This window comes from Larimichthys crocea, chromosome III (assembly GCF_000972845.2).
Source record: "Larimichthys crocea isolate SSNF chromosome III, L_crocea_2.0, whole genome shotgun sequence".
Lineage (NCBI taxonomy): Eukaryota > Metazoa > Chordata > Actinopteri > Sciaenidae > Larimichthys > Larimichthys crocea.
The window spans coordinates 18,798,301-18,818,417 of NC_040013.1; the positions used below are offsets into that span (position 1 = coordinate 18,798,301).

Sequence of the window (20,117 nt, forward strand, 5' to 3'; positions counted from 1 at the left end):
AACGGGGGTGCGTCAAAGCACTCTCACTTCCCCCAGCACCCCCAGGCCTCCAGCACAGCCCTGGCCTTGAGCACAGCAGAATTGCAAAGTGGGGGCCGCTCCACCCTCCCCTCCAAAACCCCCCATCCAGACCCCTCCATCCTGGGGCAGCTGTTTCTCATCAAGTACCCCCCCAACCCTCCCTCCCTCCCTCTCTCTCTCTAGCTCCCCAAACCACCACCACCACCACCGCTACCACCCCCAGCCATCCGTCCCCTTCTCCTCCAACCGTGCAGTCTGGCCCAGCTCTCCTGCATTTAACCTCCCTAGCAGGAGCGGAGCAGAGGCCAACAAGGCACCAGGATAATGAAACAGGAGTGTAGTGTGGCTGCGTAAGTGTATGTGTGTCTGTTTTTTTTGTGAGCGCGAGAGCGAGCGAGTGGGAGAAAATGTGTGTGCGCGCCAGTGTGTGTGTCTGTGTGTACATGTGTTACTGCACAGCCCTGAGAAGGTGTATAAGTTAAGACATTAATGGCTTCTATAGCACCCTGGTGAAAGTGCCAGGTCCCTTAAGAACAGACCCCATTAGTCACAGAGGCTAAGCGGATTGGGATGATTACCATCAGGTTTTACTGGGGAAACGTGTCCCCTTCTCTCTATCTTTGTTGATTTCTCCCCCCCTATTCTTCCTCTCTGTCTTCCCTGGGTTCCTACTCACTTCCAGTTAGTATAAAGATACAATTACCCCTGGAGGCAACGGTGGTACAATTGATTAGTGCGCTGAATTAAAAGAGAAAGTCACCAATAGACAGGTCCGGCTCCTCTGCTCTGCTATTCCCTGTGTGGCTCACCCTGATTGTACAGGGGTTGACGCTTGAGAGAATGAACCTGTTAAAGAGAGCCAAATGCATAACGCTAGAATGAGGTATCACTGACTCCGTATGTACAGTAATTGCCAGGTGAAAGGATGTTAGCTACTTCTCTCAGACATTAAAAAGTGAATGGGCTGACGCATTGAGTGCAAGAGTGGATCATGTATTTAAAGAGCGAAACAGCTCATTTCAAACCGTAGCTTTTCTCTCCGTGTTACAGCACTTGAAAAAAAAAAAAAAAATGGCACTACATGAGCAAATCGGTTTGAAACGACCTGGAGTTACAATAGCAAATTACATGGGCTGAAAAGGGGATTGTAGTGACACAGTGCTGTCTAAAAGGCACAAAATGTTCTTGTGTCATATTGTGGAGTGCAACATGTGCATATCAAAGGTCTAGTTATCGAAGCATATGGCTTCAAGCGTGACTTAAGAGGAGCGCCTTTTTAGACTTTTTTTTCCCCTTCATGTTGACTCTTCTTGCACCACCACCCTAATTGTAGAGATTTAACTCGCTCAATTTAAGAAATTATCACAAATTACCAAGAGTCAACACAGAGGAGACTGCAGCCAATTCGAACAGCAGAGGGACACGTCCTCACTCGGGTTAGTACCCTGGAACGGCTCCAAAACTCACAATCCATTCTCAGAAAGAGAGCACCCTGTAGTGTATGTCAAATAATCCTGTTGGCATTGACTATTGAATGTTTAAAACACTAATGAGACAAACAGACATACTATATAAAACTTTAGTAGCCTGTAGTTTACAGACTGCTTCAAGGAGCTTATATCTGTGTTTTAATTGGCACATTTTTAAAGGAATGACATGTTAGCTATATTTGCTATTTTAGAGTCTGTAGCTTTTACCTTCCAACAAAATGTTGTCCCTTAGAGATTTCTTGCTTGCTTGTCCTCTGTCTAATCTATGTATTGGTTATCCATTGGTCCAACTGTCAGCAAGGTTGTAGAAAATCAAAAGGAGAAAGTCCTGGCTGTACCTGAGGTCAATACTTTATTATACTTTCCACTTTATTAAGTCCTGCAAATGATACATGCTGGTTTGATCGGATATTTCTTAAACTAAAAGTCTCCATTTTCAGCATCTTAACCTTTTTAGTAGCAGTGCATGAAAGAGTAAATCATAAATAAAAACTTTGACTGTACAATTTATCCAATTTAAGCTCCTAATTGCATCAGAGCTTTTGGTTTTCTATCTTGGCCAAGTTTCCACGAGAGCTCCCCTCCAGGGGCGGCGATGCAGGCCCTTGGTAATATGGTTCTGCAAGCAGTCCTAACACACTCAGCCACTATTTATCCTAATCAGTGACATCCACATAACCAGGATTGCTTAAAATGAACCCCTTCCGCGCCCCAGAAAACGCACATTTACCGGGACCCCATTTGTCATGGGTAAATTGAGGGTCAGTAAACTTCGCCTGTATCCTCCAGTGGGGATCCAGGACATGCATCATAACGTTAGGAGAGAATGATTGGCGAAGGCGAGCTGTCACACATTTGTCAGGGGGAAGGGAACATTATTTGCTAATTTCCCAAGCTGGGCACTGACAGGGTGCTTCGTCTTCAGACCTTTGGTGACCAGCATGCCTTCTCAGCTATTAGTACAAGTCAAGTGTTTTTTCTTTTTTTTCTTCTTCTTTTTTTTTTTTTGCCTCACTGTAAAGCGGCAGTAATAAGAGCCATTCGTGCGACCTCACAAGATCGCAGCACACTGGGTGAAGGATTTTGGATGAAGTAGATGCCCCATACAGCGAGCTGCTCTTGCCAGGCCTTAGTTGAGGCCAGACAGCCTTGAGGGCTGATGGATCACAAACTTTCCTCGTCAAGGTGACGCTATCGACTCCACTGCACCAAAATCTGACAAAATGGGTATGAGGCAGTCATTCATCAACATAAGGACAAAGGGGTCATGTGTGCTTCACTCAATACTGGTGGAGATCAAGAAATGTCAGCCCTGTAAGGGATGGAAGACGAAGATGTTCACAACAGTGCAGAAGTAAGGTCCCTTGTTAGTTAAACTTCAACTTAAATCTTAACTTTATAAATGTTAAAAAATATCTAAACCAGCAACCGTTTAGAGACATAAATAGTGATATTCAGTCCAAATCCAGAATTAAACTCACTTCCTGTTCCACTCTTAGAATGAGCAACAAAATGTTATGTAATGTCGGACCCTCCTCTCACAAAACAATTAAATAAACAAACATAGACATATTTACCAGACCACATCAGATAGGGCCCTGTGCTGTTCAGCTCGTGAGTTGGGCCTATCCTTACACTCCTCTCCGCCCTGCCGTCACTTTGAAGTTCCAGACTCTGAAGCCGATCAGATGGACAGCTTCCTTTTCATTTCCTGTCCTGCAGGGTTGGGCTTGGTGCTCCAATGGTTACTGGTCAGTGATAGGGGGTATGGCCTACAGCAAAGATATGCTACAGCAAAGATATGCTCTAATCAAAGGCATTCAAGGCGGTATGTAAACAGATCAGCTTTAGAGGAGGACACACCAAGTACTTCGTATAAGCATTGTATATTTAAAATTCCTAAATCTACAACACACCGGATTTTAGATTTGAGATCATGTTTGATTTATCTGCTGATTTAAAAATGAAACAAGACAAAAACCAACAAAAAAAACAGCCTGCAGTATGAACTGCTGCAAGTAGGGATGAAATAGGCATTTATAAATGTCATCGCCACAGTCAAGTGGGTTGTAACCAGTTGGCACAACAGTTTTAGCATGTGTCAAAGCATGTTATCCACTAGCCATATCCCCATACCTGCCTGTCTCATTACAACTCTGGTATTTAGCACCAGCTCCACAGGAGTGGAGCAGACACTCGTTGCCAAGTTAGATGGGCCTGGTTTGAAGGCCTTGTGAGCTTGTGTGGAGCGCGACAAGGTTCCACGGAGGAAGGTCCTTGTGTCCAATTAGAGGGCTGACGTGACACGTGCTCGCACTCCCCCACTGTCAGGCAGCTTGTCAGGTAGGCTTTGAGAAGCACACTGTGGCATTATTCCACAGCGTGTTATCAGCAAGTGACCTGTGAAATCCAGCTCCGGGAAATTGATTGAAATAAGTACTTGCAGTTGAGCATGTATTTTCCCCCCATTAGATCTCTCTGTGAAATGTATTGTGGGTATCTTTCAAGAGAAAAATGAAAGTACGGGTGTGTGTTTTTTCTCGCAGTAAGGATGGTATTCATTGATTTAATTTTAATTGGACCTACTTTTTGTCCCACAGTATCGTTAGAGGTCTGTTTTGTAATGGCTCTTAAAATGGATTGTCCTCAGTAAGTCACAGCATCAGTCCACTGCCACAAGAAAGATAGACGGAGGAGGCAGGGAGGGGGGCTCTTGATAGACGAGGATCTTTCCTCCTCCTTTCTCTACCTCCTCTTCTTGCCCCATTTTCAGTATGATCCACACCCAACGGGCTTTAAAAGAACTCCCCCCCCGCTCCCCCCCCCCACCACCACCTCCTTCTTCCACTGCCGCATTTTGATTGAAATTCATCGGCAAGTTTATTGAGAAATGAATGAGGGAGGCAGCACGGTATTGACTTTGAGAGGAAAACACAACTCATCTTGAATGAGGGGGAAAACGCGGCCGTAATTTAGCCGTCATCGATCTGTGCCCCGTCCATGTATTGATCTTCATTTTACAATATTAATTTGCGCTTGCAATCAGCTGTGAAGGGAACCCATTTGATTTCTGTTGGCCGGTAATGTGTGAAAGTCCGCCGACGTCCTTAGAGAAGTGGCACACATACTTTAGATGTCATCTAAGAGGATTGAACAGGTGTCTTTGGCCCTTTCTAATAATACGACCGATATGAAAGGAGTCTGAAATTATGGATGTGCAATCTGTAACATTGCTCCCTTTTAACCGTGTTAATTACATTTTATCTGTTGCAGGAGCAATATCTGCTGGAGACTGTAACTGTCTAGGTTTTTTTTTTCATCTGTATTGGCTCAAAGTTCATGAAATTTCAATGAACATTGATCTGTCTCCATTGATTTATCCTAACTGCAGATCTTTGAAATTTTAATTTCCTGTTCATCTTGAGACTGCTGGAGATGGAATCACTCAGTGATAACTGGCTGCAGTGGATGGAGATGATATGGTCAGTGTTAAAACAGATGAGGTTTGCTCTGCGTGGGTTTGCTGTGAAAATTCGAATTTGGTTTGGTTTGGTTGTTTGAGGATGGTCTCTTTACATCTGCATGCGTGTTTTTCTATTCTCTCAACACTGGAACATATCTGTACTGTGGAGCTGCAGCATGACCTCTGCATATTTTACCTTCTTTGTATGCACAGCATTCAGTTTTAACTCCTTACAGTAACACAAGAAGATATTCACTCCGTGTCTCCAGTCAACTCTGCTGAACATCGGCGAGACGAGGTCATTATGTGTGTTGATGTTGTTCTGAACTGCAACCATCTAACAGACTGCAGGTGCCTAGAAGGCTTCAGTTAGACTGTTTGACAAGTCACAAATGCAATAACACTTGAATGAACTTCTGCCTGTGCTGTTTATCTGTCTTCCCCCTTTCCAACTCCCACTCCACCTCTAATTTGTGTTAAGGGGAAAGAAAAAAATAACTGCTCAATGGTGTAGGAGGAGTGGAGATAAGCTCGAAGCAGTTAAGTATAATTAGCGAAAGTAATAGCTGGCAAATGGCAACAAGGCTAGGTTTTTATCTCCTGGAAAGATAGAGTTATCGTAATAAGCTGTAATGGCTGGCAGGAATGCTAGTACTCTGTGCGAGCCTCCATTCAGGCTCGTAGACTTAACAAGGAACAATTTCCCTTAAATTTACTGCTTTGCTCAAACATTTCCCTATGTTTATACCCCGATACTGTGAGTCAATACATGTGTTCAATCCACTTCCATATAGACCGAGGGCAGACTGTGGTGTATTGCCATGTAAGCACTTCTGGCTGCCAACGTCGGCCATGTTACACTGTTCCTGTAGAGCATTTACTCGTGTCCTATTTCTAGAGAACATGGAGAAGGAGCAGCAGACCACACTCAGATGCCTTGTACATGCCATCCACTCTACATTTTAAGTAAAGTGGCTAGCTGAGGCGGCTAAAGGACCTCTCAGAGAAAATGTGTTTGTAGCATGAAAGGACAGGCAGATTAAGGCGTCAGATCAAAATAAGATTGGGAAGTGAACATTCCAGGCAGAGGAATTCCACTGAAGCCCTGCCATGAATACTTGTGCGCAGGCGTGATATTCAAAATTGGAAATGATATGGTCACAGCTGCACACCGAGTCATGCATTCCATTTCCTCATATTCTGAAACATGATCATTCGCTTTCCAGAATGAGAAAATGACTGAAACATTCGTAGAAATTTTCTTTCTTCCAAACCTCCATGAAAAAGGAGCTAGTGTCGCTCTTTGTCAGGGAGTCAGTTATCATGTTCCTTTTACTCAAATACGGCGATAATTCCTTTAGTTCTAGCCTGTTAAATTTGATATTTGCTGTCACTTTGTTGTCTTGTTACTTCTGTTAAATTCCAATCATCTCTGAAATCAAACCATGGAAACGGAGCTATGGTCAATTATTTCTCTGTATATGTAGCACGAGCAGGGAAGAAGATATAAGCACTGTAATTGAACAAAACATGTAACCTGTCTAAATCTGAACAGAAAATGAGTGAAAATGAAAATTCTATTAGTCCATAATGTCCTCCCCCCGCCTCCCCCCATTCCCATGTGCTGTTCATCTCTCCTGCAAAGTATTCAAATGCAAGCCCTGCCTTACCTCCCCGTGTCTCTTTTTCTCTAATTATCCATGAGGTCAGTAAGCAAAATGGGGAAGAAGCCAGGAGATCAATACAAATTATCCCTGAGCAAACCAGTGCTGACAGTTTGAATTGCAGCATATGTTTACCCAAAATCAGGCAATTTATCTTAATATCAGGCGAGTAATGCAGCAGGGGTGAGAGGTCACACAATCTCTCCACCTCATAATTACCCGCCTCTAAAACAGGAAAGTGGTATTGATTGGCCGCGAGCCGGGAAGCGGGCGTGACTGGAACGTGCCAGCGACCCCCCAACCACCCACCCCTATCATACCTCCCCCCGCGGTTCCCCCCCAACCTTCTCCCCCCCTCGGCTAGACTCCCCACCCAGCGCAGGATTTATGGGATGTGTGTGGAGGGTTTCATGTTTCCTTGCAGCGACTGAGAATCCTTACAGGAGGGGTAAGGGGGGCACGCTCCTTCCACACCCTCAACCCACACCCCCCCTCCCTCTCTTTCACCATATTGTGTTGGAAGGACGAGGAGGGCCAAACTAATTTTGGCATGCATGGAGTCATGCAAGGGCACATCGGAGAGAGCTAGATTTGCCTGTTACATCTTTAGAAGAGAGTAAAGTTTACGACAGAGTGTGAAGTTGGAACATAAAGATGTGCCAAGGATTAAAAAAAGACACGGGGTGAAGAGGTGGGGGTAAACGAGAGGAGAAAGGCTGCTGTCAATGTGTGTGGTGTAAGAAAAAGTAAGAAGAGTAGCCCCAATGATTCTTGTAAAAGCTCAGCAGATGAAAGAAAATCTTTGCTCGGAAGAAAAAATGTGCAGAGCAATGCGATGAATACACACATAACACATTTATTCTCCAGATTCAATATAAGTGCTCAGTATATATCATCAGCAGCTCTTACAGGATTATTGACATTGTCTGTGTCTGTCTGCACCAGTGTACATGCTATGACTACAAAACTGTCAACTCATCAACTGACAGCACCGTTTAGCGCTAATGCAAGTCTCCATCAGCTGTCAAAAGCATTTGCATGAAATCAATAGCAGATGGCGGTCTGTGTCACCAATTTCATTACGCTGGGGTTGTTACAAAGATCATCTCCATGATAGATGAGATGGCGACATGTCGACATGCGGAGATCATGCCTGCCGCTTGGACTCCAACTGCAGAGCACTGAGCCATGTGTTAACCCCAGACTGAGACAAGTTTAAATGTAATTTTTGTCACAGTTAAATTCCTCCATATGTAGGCATTTCATACGGGGTATAAACCATAAAGGACACTGAGAAAATCCAGTTTAAACTGTTCTTCAAGTGTATAGGATACCTTACCCTCCAAACCACATTCATCATAATTTCTCGGTCTGCATTTACAGTAGGGCATCATTATCATTGGAAAGGCACATCAAACGGAGCACCTCTCCAAACCTAGGTCTCGTCCTGTACTGTACGTCTCTCCGGCTGTGTTCCCAGCATGCCTGGCGGGTTGTGTAGGCCCCAGCTGAGGCAGAGGACAGGAGAGCGTGATGTATCACCCTGAGAGAGCCCACTGACAGCCTCTGATGATGGATGGCCTGATTATGGAGTGCTTTTTACACATACACAATTTACATCACACTGAGCAGCGGGGTCTGGCAGGGCTGCCGTGCACATACTCTCAGCCGGGCATGTGCACACACACACACACACACACCCTTATACACACTCATACACATGCATGCTGGTGTGTGTACACTTGTACGGGACTGCCAGAGTGCATAGATAAGAAAAGGGGGTGGAAATAACAAAAGAAAGGGGGCAAATTCCTTGCTACAGCCTTGTCATGTACGATCAATACGGCAGATCAATCCTTTATTAAGGAGAAGATGGCGTTCACGCACATTCCGAAGCAGACCTTTGTCGTTTCGGGACGCATGATGACATGTCAAATCAGATTTCCAGCAGTGTATGTTGTTGTGGCGTGGGGTTTATTCAGGTGTGCCTGGCCGGTAGGGCTGAATACCACTGTATTTGCAAAGCTAGATCCTTGTTATCGATTAGCACCCTGCATTGTCCATGCTTGAACACATAATTGCTCTATTTGATCACGGTCAAGCTGGCAATTACTGAATTCAGGTTCTGGCAGAAGTGGTGCATGTGTTAGTACATGACTACTGTATGTATGCGTGACTGAGTAGGTACAGTTTGTGTGTGTGTGCGTGTGTGTGTGTGTGTGTGTAAGCATGCTCGCATGTGTGTTTAGATGAAAGGGAACAAAAGAAAGAGTGAGAAACCTAAATGTTCGTTTTTCTTGCCGCGACTCCTTAGCGTATGCTTCAGTGGCCCTTCTTGCTTGTGTGTGTGTGTGTGTGTGCGTGCTTGCTGTGTGTGTGTGTGTGGGGGGGTTCGCTTGCTTTCACATTCTCTGGTGTTCAGCAGGTTCAGCGAGCTGTGCGGTGTTAATGCTGAAATTACATGCTGAGTAATGAGTGATGGGCCAAATTACAGGCTGAACAATGAATAGAGGCAGGCAGCTCTTATTAGTCTCCATAGAAAGCCATTGATTTATGAAGCGCCTTGCTCGGCGGAGTTACTCTCCTGAAAATGATATCTACATTGAGAAGTGATGTTCTCTATTAAGTCGTTCCTTCCCCCTTTACACTGCTCTCCTCCTTTCCTCCCCACCTTCTCTCCTCTGCCCTCCCTCCCGCGCCTTGTCCTGCCTATGAGTGTACACATGATTGTTTAGAATCAGGCGGAGCTGTAAGGAAGCCTTCAATTACCCATTAGGACTGTCAGACATAAAACGCCCTGCTCTCACCAAAGTCTGGGTTATGATTCATTTACTTTGTGCCTCTGATTCATCGCCCAATATGCCTCATGCCCCAGATTACTATTTGAGGGGTGGGAGAGATTAATGGCTCCAAGGGATCTGCTGCCGTATTTCACGGGCCCAGTGTTGCAGTACAGTTGGTGCAGAAGGGTGAAATGACAGCAACTTACACTAGATCAATGTGTGGACAGCCTTTCACAGATTATTAAAGCTCTGTTAGATTAAAAGACCCCCGCTATGTAGTTTGCTGTAGTCAATATTCTCAAGCAGATAAAAAGGGGGAGGGTCCCTCTGAAGGATTCTCAGACTGATGTAGGTCATCATGGCTGTTAATGGAATAACACTTGGTGACACAAGTGTCAGAGGAACCCGTGTCATTTTCCCGTCGCTCGCCCCACGGAGCCGGTGATGTTTCATAAAACATCGTCCCACCCCTGAGGTTTCTTTGAAATTAGGCATTCTGAAATGACTTTTGTACTGTAAATTCCAACAGATTTCTCACTTAGTTTCCTCCTGTCTCTGGCAAAAATCAGCCGTGAAATGGTTCTAATTTTCCCCTTACCCCTTTCTTGTCTTTCAGCCCTGAACGAGCCAACCATCGACTATGGTTTCCAGAGGCTGCAGAAGGTCATCCCCAGACACCCCGGTGATCCTGAGAGGTTACCAAAGGTCAGTACTGTGTCTGCGCATCACAAGAAAAAAAATGCAGGACGGCAATGAGACGGAGATTGTCTGGGTTATAACGCCGTAACAATCTGAATGTGACAAATAAACGAAACAACATTACCATCAATGCCGACTGTGCACTGTGACCCCAAACCGTGACAGCTTTTTGCTTCACATATGTGGCTTACCCACTAACCAGCGTGGTAATGGTATTGGTTTTGTGTGTGGAGAGAGGCGTAAACTCTCTGTGTGGTAAAATAGCTCAATCAGGCGTTTTCCTCTCCAGTAGTCTGTGGAGATGGTAATCTGGTCAGAAACGACGTCTGCACCCTCATTACCCCACTCATGTTTTCCTTTCATTTTCTGCAGCTCGATTTGGTTTAATCTTTTGTTTACAGAACCCTGTGCCGTAAACCCCCTAGTCTTACTGCAGCTAATAGACAAAGACTGCATGTTATTATGCTTTGGCTGTCTTATTGTTTTCTTTTGAACCTGGGTGAAGGAGTTGAAAGCCACATCAGTTTTAGACACAGTGGTGTGACACATGAATAGGCTGATATATTAAAAGACTTGAAATGAATGCATGAAAACCGAGGTTTTTAATATTTCCCTCCCCTGCAGAAACTCTTTGATTCTTCTACTTTTTTTCATTCCCTTTGATTTCTTTTAGTCTTTCCATTTCCTATTGATAAAATCTATCTGTGTGTTTTCACTAATTGCTACCCTGCCAGTAACAATTTTGGTGACTGACGTTCCAGATGTGTCAAGTGTAATAATATGACTGATTAGTACGTTCAAACCCCCTTGGCATGTAGTAAAGTGGTGGCCACCTCAGAGTTTTAATAATACTGTAAAACCTTTAAAGACCTTATCTATTAAATCCCAGCATGCAACACAGCAATATCATTAACGTCCAACGGACAATTTAATAAAGAACAGACTGTGTGGTAGCTATAGACGTTTGACCAAGGCAACGTGGAGAAATGGAACATCACAGCGAGTCCCTGGTTCAGTATATGAAGTGTTTCAATTAGACTTAGTCCCTGTGGAGACAGGAAACAACACGTAGACATGAAATGTTGCTCTAATTTCAACTGTAAACGTAGACCAAAAGCTAAAGTACACTTACCTTTAATATCCACATGGCTTCTTCTATCTCTGCAGGCGTCTGCGGTCAATCCAGCTACACCGTTTCAATTTTTATAAAAATCACAGTGTCTCTGTGAAATCCACATCTTTTGAACAAAGAGAGCAACAATGTTAAACACAGCTTTATTACAGAGAAATCCGACTTCTTTCCTTGAATACAAAGCATTGTTGGTTGTGAGACAGATTTTGACACTGGACCCAAGATTAGTTTCCTGGGTGTGCGTACACTTAATATAGCACGCTCTCCCAGCCTTTGCATGAAACAATCACAGAGTGAGATGAAACCCTGCACTTCCAATAAACAACATAAATATTTGATTTGCTCTCTAATGGACCCAAATATGGGGTTCAGGGGGCATGTAAATGATCCCACCAAGTGATTCGTCATTGTTAAGCTTGCCATCTGAGGGTCAGCTCTCGGGGTCAAAAGCACATTCCCAATAAAACAGCCCGCGGCGGGCTGAGGCTGGCATGTACATTTGGAATGAGAACAGAAACAGCATATAGAGAACAGCCATTACAGGGTGCAGGTGAGGCAGGGAGACTCTATAAAAAGAAGATAAAGCTGGAGGACGCGCGGTGTGCATTAGCAGAAAGGCAAATCGACACCAGGCCCACTCACCGCCTCTATCCCCCCCCCCCCTTCCCATGACTTCACCCTCCAGTTGATAATATTACTGCGCTATATTGATTTCCACCAGCCTTCTCCCTGGGACCAGTAAGACACGTGGTAATTGTAAGGAGACAGAAAGCCAATATGGGAGTGCTCATGGATAGCAAGGGATGCACGCTAATATTGTTGCTACACAGAGAAAAAAAAAAGGGGGGAAGCTGCCTCTGATTGAAGTTTACCTCGTAATTCTAAGACAACATCGTAGATGACAGTCTGACCCTGTGGGAGGAGTGGAGATATAAAAATTCAATGCAAAGTCCAGGGTGAATATGAAAGTAATAAGTGTGAGCAGTCAAGTGATGAGAAAGGAGATTGGTTTGCGGGCATCGCGTTAAGTGAAGAGAGACTTTGGAATTCACCCTCCTTTTTAAGATCTTGTTATAAAACAATTTTCTATTCATAATATAAAAAAGACAATTTATAATACCATTTTGTGCCCTCTGGCAGTAATGGACAAATAGACTGGATATCACATTATATCACACTCAATTTCTCTCTTCTGTAACAAATTAGATTCATTATGAAATTAAAAGTGGAAACTCAATATTGTTTTATTATTAAGCTGATTGCTTTGGATTCTTTTCTTTCCTCCCAAAATGAGCATAAGCCCATTCTTTTCCAATTCTTTGTGTAATCCACAAGGAGAAAATATTACAAATGTGTTCATGTCAAGCAATTACCCATGTATTTAAATGAATCTCTCTTCCTGTGCTCTTTGAAGTACCTTCATCTAATGGCCCTATGCTTCTAAATGCATTCATTACCTCAGGCTAGAGCTAACAGAGTAATTGCCTTACAGTTTTATAATGGCATTAGCACTCCAAGCTACATAACCTAGGCCCTCTTTTATTAACTGTGATAATATAAATACAACATCCATGTTAATCTAGTGCTTGAAGAATCACATTCAGGCTGATTTAGACCACATCTCCTTATTGTTAGATATTTTTTATAACACATCATTTGTTATGGCTTCCTCTCCTTTTTTCTTTTTTTTCCTCGGCAATAACGGAAAACAGCTTCTAAATCTTGGGTGATCTGTCATCTGAGCAGCCCCGTTTAAACAGTTGTTGAACACGGGACCTTTATGCAAAGCAAAGGCAAACAATAGCAGAAATCTGTCACGCATTTGTCACAGAACAACAGAAATCATTTGAGGCCTTTAATTGTTTCAATTTAACATGGTGTGTTCTGATATGTCTCCATGACAAGAAAGCCAATTACACTTATGCTGGAGTAGTATTGAGATTTACATGGAAATGCCCTCAGAACACTATTCCGTGTTAATCGTATTCACAGCGTGAGCTGATACGCATGAAAGCGTCTCGTCAGAAGAAAACAAACTTCTTCCTTGATTGGGTGCAGCACTTCTCATCATCCTCGGATATGACTAGGTTGCCACTTAAGCATAGCCTTGCGAGTCAGCTTGGTTAGTTAAGACACCACGCGGTAAACGACAGATTAAGGATGAGAGGCAATATCGTTTTCTCTCCTCCTTTTTCCAAGCTGTCCTTATGTCACTGCTGCAAAGTACCATATGGACAAGGAGGGAGAGGACGTTTTACAGAGAATGAAACATGGCTTGCGAACGCGACAGTCTTAATTGCTTTAATTGTTGTTTAAAATTGAGAGCCATGTAGGAGATCTTGAAATATGATAGAATAGATTATTGGTAATTATTAACTGCAGACAAAAAGAAAGAAAACCACTTTATCTCACTCGGCAAGAGAGAGAGAAATCTGTTCTGCCTGATGAGAACACATCAAGACAGCTGGTCCTCTCATTTAGTCTACCTGCCTCACGACAACCATAATTCTTTATTTGTATGCAAACTAGATGCATGCAACGTTGAGCATACACACCAATTTCAGAGGTAAATGCCCATTCTAAGAGCCACCCATCCGGTAACTTGGGGTGGATTAAGCGATATGTTTCTATAAGAGAGCATGGCATACGCTGGAAGTGGCTTCTACAGTGATTCATCTTGATAAATCAAGGACTGTGGTAGATATGCTCCTCGGGATGAAAGGGCCCATACACACGCTCCGTACACACTACATACGCCGTGCCTTGGAAATGCAGGCCAAGTCTTGGAGGCCGCTGTTTGAAGGCGCGAAGGCTGTGTTTACATTCATTTACGGCAGCTGCCGTCTTAATCCCACACTGCTATTGCCAAGTGATGGAACACTTCAGACAAATTACCGAGGCCTGCAAAAGAAAACACAGCGAATGTGGGAAGAAAACAAGCGCCATCTGAGATGTTTCTGGTGACAGATTTGCATTGCTTTTAACCAGGGTTCTAACAGCGCAGTCGACAAATCTCTGCTCTACAGCAGGTGACAACAAGCGAGCATTTTAAAAAAACACATGCAAGAGCCATGTCTGCAACTTGCCTTTGTCAGATTAAATGCACTCTAAAAGGAGAAGTGTTTTCATAGAGCATATTGCCTTCTGTATTATGGAAAACAAAGAGAGCAGTCTGGTTGCTTGAGAGGGATTTAATTGTAAGTGCCGAATTCAAAGAGCAGATAAAAACACACAAACGGGCCAAACCCCACCTTGCTGAAAGCCTGAAACAGAGTGGGGGGAACAGGATCTGGGGCCAACTCATTTTCAGTGTTAAGAGCCAAAGCAACACAGCTAATCCGCATTGTCAAGCGGGGGCAAGCATGCAGACATGGATAAGACCACATCCTGAGCATCCGTGTCCCCAAGGCACAAGCACCCAGCTCTTGCTGGATGGGAAGTCATTTGTGAAGTCCTTTGCAACAGCCAGTCAAAGAGGTTAATTGAAAAATTCCTTAATGTCATTACAACAGAACTAGATTAACCCAGAGCTAATTCACTTTATTGTTCTGAAGAGAGGGGACTCGGCGCTGAACTCCAGAGCAAACGTGGAGCCCAGAATCAGGGGTGAGGTGTTGTTTTTAAAGGACTATGCCAGTTTAATTAAGATAGGGAACATTATTCACTGCTCTGCATGGTTGGAAGGAGCAAAGTGGTAGCGCTGTATAAATGCAGCACCGGTGCCTCTTAAATCAGGGTGGCTTTTATTTAGCGGTTGAATATGTAAACATTTCTAAACTCTCCACGATCCTGCTGCGTAATGTTGTTTCGGATATTGTTTGTTACCGTGCGGACCTGCCAAGGTCCCGAACATAATCTTGCTTGGGTCTTAACATCTACTCTTCCTGTTTTCCTCATCAGGAGGTGTTACTGAAGAGGGCGGCTGATCTCGTTGAAGCCCTGTATGGAATGCCCCACAACAATCAGGTCCGTATCCATGCAGCTGCTTTTCTGCGTGCTTACACATCTGCCATATAAGAAACCATTGAAAATTCACTGATAGTATCACCAAAGGGTATTTTCACCACTATATCTGGAACAATGGAGGCTACATGCGTTAAACATATAGCCGTGAACCATGCATCAAAGCCGAAGCACGGCTATGAAAAAAACATAAATAACAAAAACCTCTGCTTTCTCTGCGCTTCTCAGGAGATCATTCTGAAGAGGGCAGCTGACATCGCCGAGGCCCTGTACAGCGTTCCCCGCAACCACAACCAGATCCCCTCTCTCGCTAACACAGCCTCCCACGGCATGATGGGAGTCAACTCCTTCAGCAGCCAGCTAGCAGTCAATGTGTCTGAGTCACAAGGGAATGACCAAGGTATGTGATTCAGGATATGGCTCCATAAGTCAGTGGTTCTCAAAAGTGGGGTCCAGGGACCCGCTGGGGGGGCTTGAGGGGATTCCAGAGGGGTTGTAGGAAAATGAGAAATAGTTAAATTTCCACTCATTAAAATGGATAGAAATTATGTTTTTAAACACTGCATTCAGTGCCCCCCCCCCCAATCCTCACCTACAATATAGGCAGTTAAAGGGTCTAATTAAGAGCCAAATTCTTGCCTTATTAAAGCGGCATCCGCAATATGTGCAGTTATAAAAATGTTTGATTGCAGCAGTAAATTTCTATTATCATTTAGTGTAATCAGTGAACATTTCGCTGGTAAATACTATACAAAAGAAAGAGAGAAAAAAAAAGAAATGAATGAATTTCCCTTTCCCTCTCCCACCCATGTTATTCAGTGGGCTACAGCCGGAACACCAGCAGCGTGTCCCCCCGGGGCTACATCTCCAGCAGCACCCCGCAGCAGTCGAGCTACAACACCGTCAGCAACAGCATGAATGGTTACGGCAATGCCGGTATGAACCTGGGAGTGCCAAGCTCCCCTGGGTTCCTCAACGGATCCTCTGCCAACTCCCCATATGGAAGTGAGTAGCTTGCCACTATCGCACGCCGTAGTAGCACTAAGCTGCTGCTGATTTAATTCCAGCTCCCACATTCGTTTTCACTTCTATGAATCACTTCTGACAGGGTTATAACATTATTGATGGTGATAATATATTACTATTCATTCAAGGGGGCTTGTTTAGTTTTAGCACTTCGGAGAACACACATGTAACTCAAAGTCGGGAGGAATATTCATTTTTATGTGTATTTCACCATGTGCCACCTGTATTTGTTCAACCGGACAAGATGTTGATGGTAGGGGCCTGTGAGTACTGATCGTGTATCCCCCCTGGCAGTAATACTATCCTAGCCTTACCTTAACTGCCCTCTCCTTCCACACTACTCACAGCACGTTCTCACTCTCTCCCTCCCTCCTTCCTTTTCCTTCCCTATCGTCTCTGCAGTTAAACAAAAGAGCGCCTTCGCCCCTGTGGTCCGACCCCAGGCCTCCCCACCCCCCTCCTGCACCAGCGCCAACGGCAACGGACTGCAAGGTGAGCCCCCCTCACCCCCTCATCCCTTCCCTACGGACTACTGGTCAGATACCGCTGCTCAGGCCTCTGTCCGGTTTGGTGAGGGATTAATCATTACAAATATATGCATTTTGACAGGCCAATTTACACCTTTCAGTTCACACTCAAACACTCACACAGAGCATATCTTTACACACACACGCACGCACGCACACACACACACACACAGCATGTAAGTACTGTGTAGGACTGCCGTCTCACGTCTGCGCAAACACACACGCAAACATACATCCTCGTTGCCCTTTTATACAAATGATCCCCTCCGATGTCGCAGGAAAAGACCTTCCCAGAATTGTTTTAGTAATTATGTTTATTAGGTTTTGTGCATGTGTCATGACCAACATGATTGCTTTGAAAACAAGCTTAGCCGTAGTGTGTGCCCCAAGATTAATAACATTGGGCTTAATGAAGTGGGAAATTAAAGTTCATCTTGCTACACGTTCATACTTATTAATACATGTTGTGCAGAAATTAATGAGCAATGCCTTGCCATCATCTGCGCTGGCAAACTTAAAAGCATTTCAACCATGACTCTACAAATATACTCAGAGCAATATAATAATATATCATCCCAGCACTTCACTAGTCGCCTAATTGTTAAAACGTGTGAAAATACTGAATATATAAACTCTCAGGGTGAGGTACAGTCGCTAATGATATCCTAAGCAGATGGTCTTGGTAGAATAACGGAAACTACCTTTGATCTTGCCTAATCTCTCTTAGATAATGACGGAGAGGCACGACTTGGGGAATGTGTAAATGTAGGACTAATGTGCTGTACAGTGTTCGAGAGTGGAGGAGAAAGAGACGAGGTTAGGAAAGGAAGCGATAGAAGGAATCTGAGGGGAGTCTGAAGAGTGTCTCGTACTGTAGCATTGTGGCATTGTGGGAAGTGACCGTGTTGTTGCTCTGCCGTCACCACGGCCGCGTCTCCTGGGAGTCTGGGCCACTGTTTGCCATTACCCCAACGCCAGGAGAAATATCACACATAGCAAGACTGGCATGCTGGGGGCTGAAATGTCAGAGCAGGAGGGAGGTTTTCAAACTCTCCCCCGTTAGGAGGACGTGCAGCAGCAGGCTGGCGGACACGGCAAACACTCACAGGCACATACGCAAACAGGCACATTAAGGCATACATTCACGCACGTGTGCAGTGTCAGATGGCTGGACTCACACATGCACACACACACACACACACACACACGCACCAGCACGCACACATACACACACAGAAATTACAAGATGTTAATATATTTTTTAAATTTATATCCATACTTGTTTTAGCCCAATAAACTAATCTTTCCTTCTTTTTTTTCTGTTTTTTTCCCCTCAGCCATGTCCGGCCTGGTTGTCCCTCCAATGTAAATGCACTTTCATCATCTCAAGCACCAGTCTACACACTACCACTTCACAGGACATCCCCTCAGCACACAGCGAAAAAAAAAACGCTGGTGTAATGTATAGTCAACCGCTTGTTCTGTTTTTAAAGATGAAGAAGAAAAAAAAAAGAAAAGAAAGAAATTTTCTTTTAAATGACTCGCAAAAACCTGCAGAAAAAAAAGGATTTCACGAGGAACAATATATTTTTTTTCTGTGGGATTTTTTTTTTTTGTTTGTTTGTTTAATCCCGCCCCCCACTCCCCTCCATTTTATCACCCTTGAAGAGGACACAGGATGATGAAGGGTTTATTTTGTATACCTTATCGGGTTGCGCTTTGGCCTTGGATATGTCCAATCAACGACGCATTCAATACTGGAAGGGACTCTGTGGACTCACCATCTGGTTGTAAAGTAAAAACACTGATGTACAGTACATTTGCCAATGAACTTCAGAAATTGTTTTTCTGTTTCAACTCTCTTTTAATAGATTCACAACAGTTGTGTGTCTTTATAATGTGACTTTTTTGTATTTTTATGTGTGAGAAAAATACACAGGGGCCAAGACAGTTTGAATTTCAACTGGAAAAATATATGAGATATATAATGTAGAAAATTGATCATAAAAGTACAACAAATACGAGTAAAAAGGGGTGGGGCTGGGTGGGTAAGGTTGTATCATGTTTCATTCCTGCATTTTAACTTAAATTTTGTAATTTATTGTAGCTAGAATCATCTTCAAAAAGTTCCGGAAAAAAAAAAGAAAAAAAAAATCCTCTTCGATTCAACAAGCACACTGACGTGTACAAAACACTGCTCTGTTGATGAATATGATGTACTTCCATGTCTAGAGCTTCCTTTTAAGCAAGTGTGTTTTGCCATGTTTTTCAACTTTTTTGCTAGCACTGTATATTAATGCATTCCTAGGCTACTGTGAAGTCTGTTTCTTGTTGATGAGGAGCAGTCTCCCCCTTCTAGCTCCAAAACTCCCTTATGTGTTTTATATGTGGTTAAAAATTGTAGACTATTGTGATATTGCCAAACTTGTGCTAAATATTTATACATCTGTCTTTTTCATGTTCTTTTAGATCAACAAAAAAACATTTAAAAAAAAAACAAAATTAAAATCCATTGAGAATGTAGAAGTATAGTAGTTCATTGTCATATTTCTGTTCAAACACACACTTGCGCTCACTGAGGGAAATTTTGTAACATATCAACTATAAATAATGTATTTATCTCTGAAATTTTGTATATTGCTTTTCATTATGTATGTATTAATCGTCATGCCCTTAATATAGTGATGCAGCACAGATAATTCAGCCAAGAACTGTTGCCTTCATTTGTTTTCTTTTTGTATTTGATGAAATGCAATGTGCATATATTTCATGTGTATCCTCAAAAATTTGTGTTACTCCGTCAAGACTCTCTGTCCATTTTTTAAAGGGGAAGTCAAACTTCATTGTTTATTTTTATATTGATTTTAAATTATCTATACAGACCATTTTGGAGAAAACTTTGTTGGTTGTATTGTCAAATAAATTGTTTGTGACCCATATGATAGTTGTTAAGATCCAATAGAGACTAATGTGCATGAGGGACAACCTTGGAGATAAAAAAAAACACTCCATTTGTGGTTGTATTTTTTTCTGTTTTGTAGAATGTATAGAAGTCATTTTTACTCACCACTTATGACTCTGCCACATAGCTTACATGTGTTTACAGGGAAGAAAATTTAAAAATGTCAACATTTGGAATGGAAACAGAAATGAATAAGTGATGTTTTATTAAAATTTTCAGTAAAAACACAATAGCTCCTCAACTGTGGACTTCTTCAGTTTTAAGTACAGTTTGGCTGGCAGACAAACTGACAATCAAACAAAAGAAAAAAAAAAGACAGTAGACACTTCTGAGGACAAACCTGTGATTCGTCTGTAAGTTGTAGTGTTTAGACTTTGCCATAGAGAT

General features: G+C 43.2%; 1 protein-coding gene across 8 annotated transcripts in view; it reads left to right on the forward strand.

Moving 5' to 3' along the window:
- LOC104929451 (EBF transcription factor 3) overlaps positions 1 to 18,915 on the forward strand; it is a 67,507-nt gene extending 48,592 nt beyond the window's left edge. For 4 of the 8 annotated variants that reach the window (XM_019255063.2, XM_019255064.2, XM_019255065.2 and 1 more), the window contains exons 11-16: positions 10,038 to 10,126; positions 15,153 to 15,218; positions 15,444 to 15,615; positions 16,035 to 16,220; positions 16,644 to 16,811; positions 18,106 to 18,915. In XM_019255063.2, coding sequence (XP_019110608.1) covers positions 10,038 to 10,126; positions 15,153 to 15,218; positions 15,444 to 15,615; positions 16,035 to 16,220; positions 16,644 to 16,811; positions 18,106 to 18,137 — 713 coding nt within the window. In that variant the 3' untranslated portion in view covers positions 18,138 to 18,915. The remainder of the gene's footprint in view (positions 1 to 10,037; positions 10,127 to 15,152; positions 15,219 to 15,443; positions 15,616 to 16,034; positions 16,221 to 16,643; positions 16,812 to 18,105) is intronic. The other 4 variants (XM_019255067.2, XM_010743978.3, XM_010743987.3 and 1 more) reach the window with 2 other exon arrangements.
- The last annotated feature ends 1,202 nt before the right edge of the window (positions 18,916 to 20,117 follow it).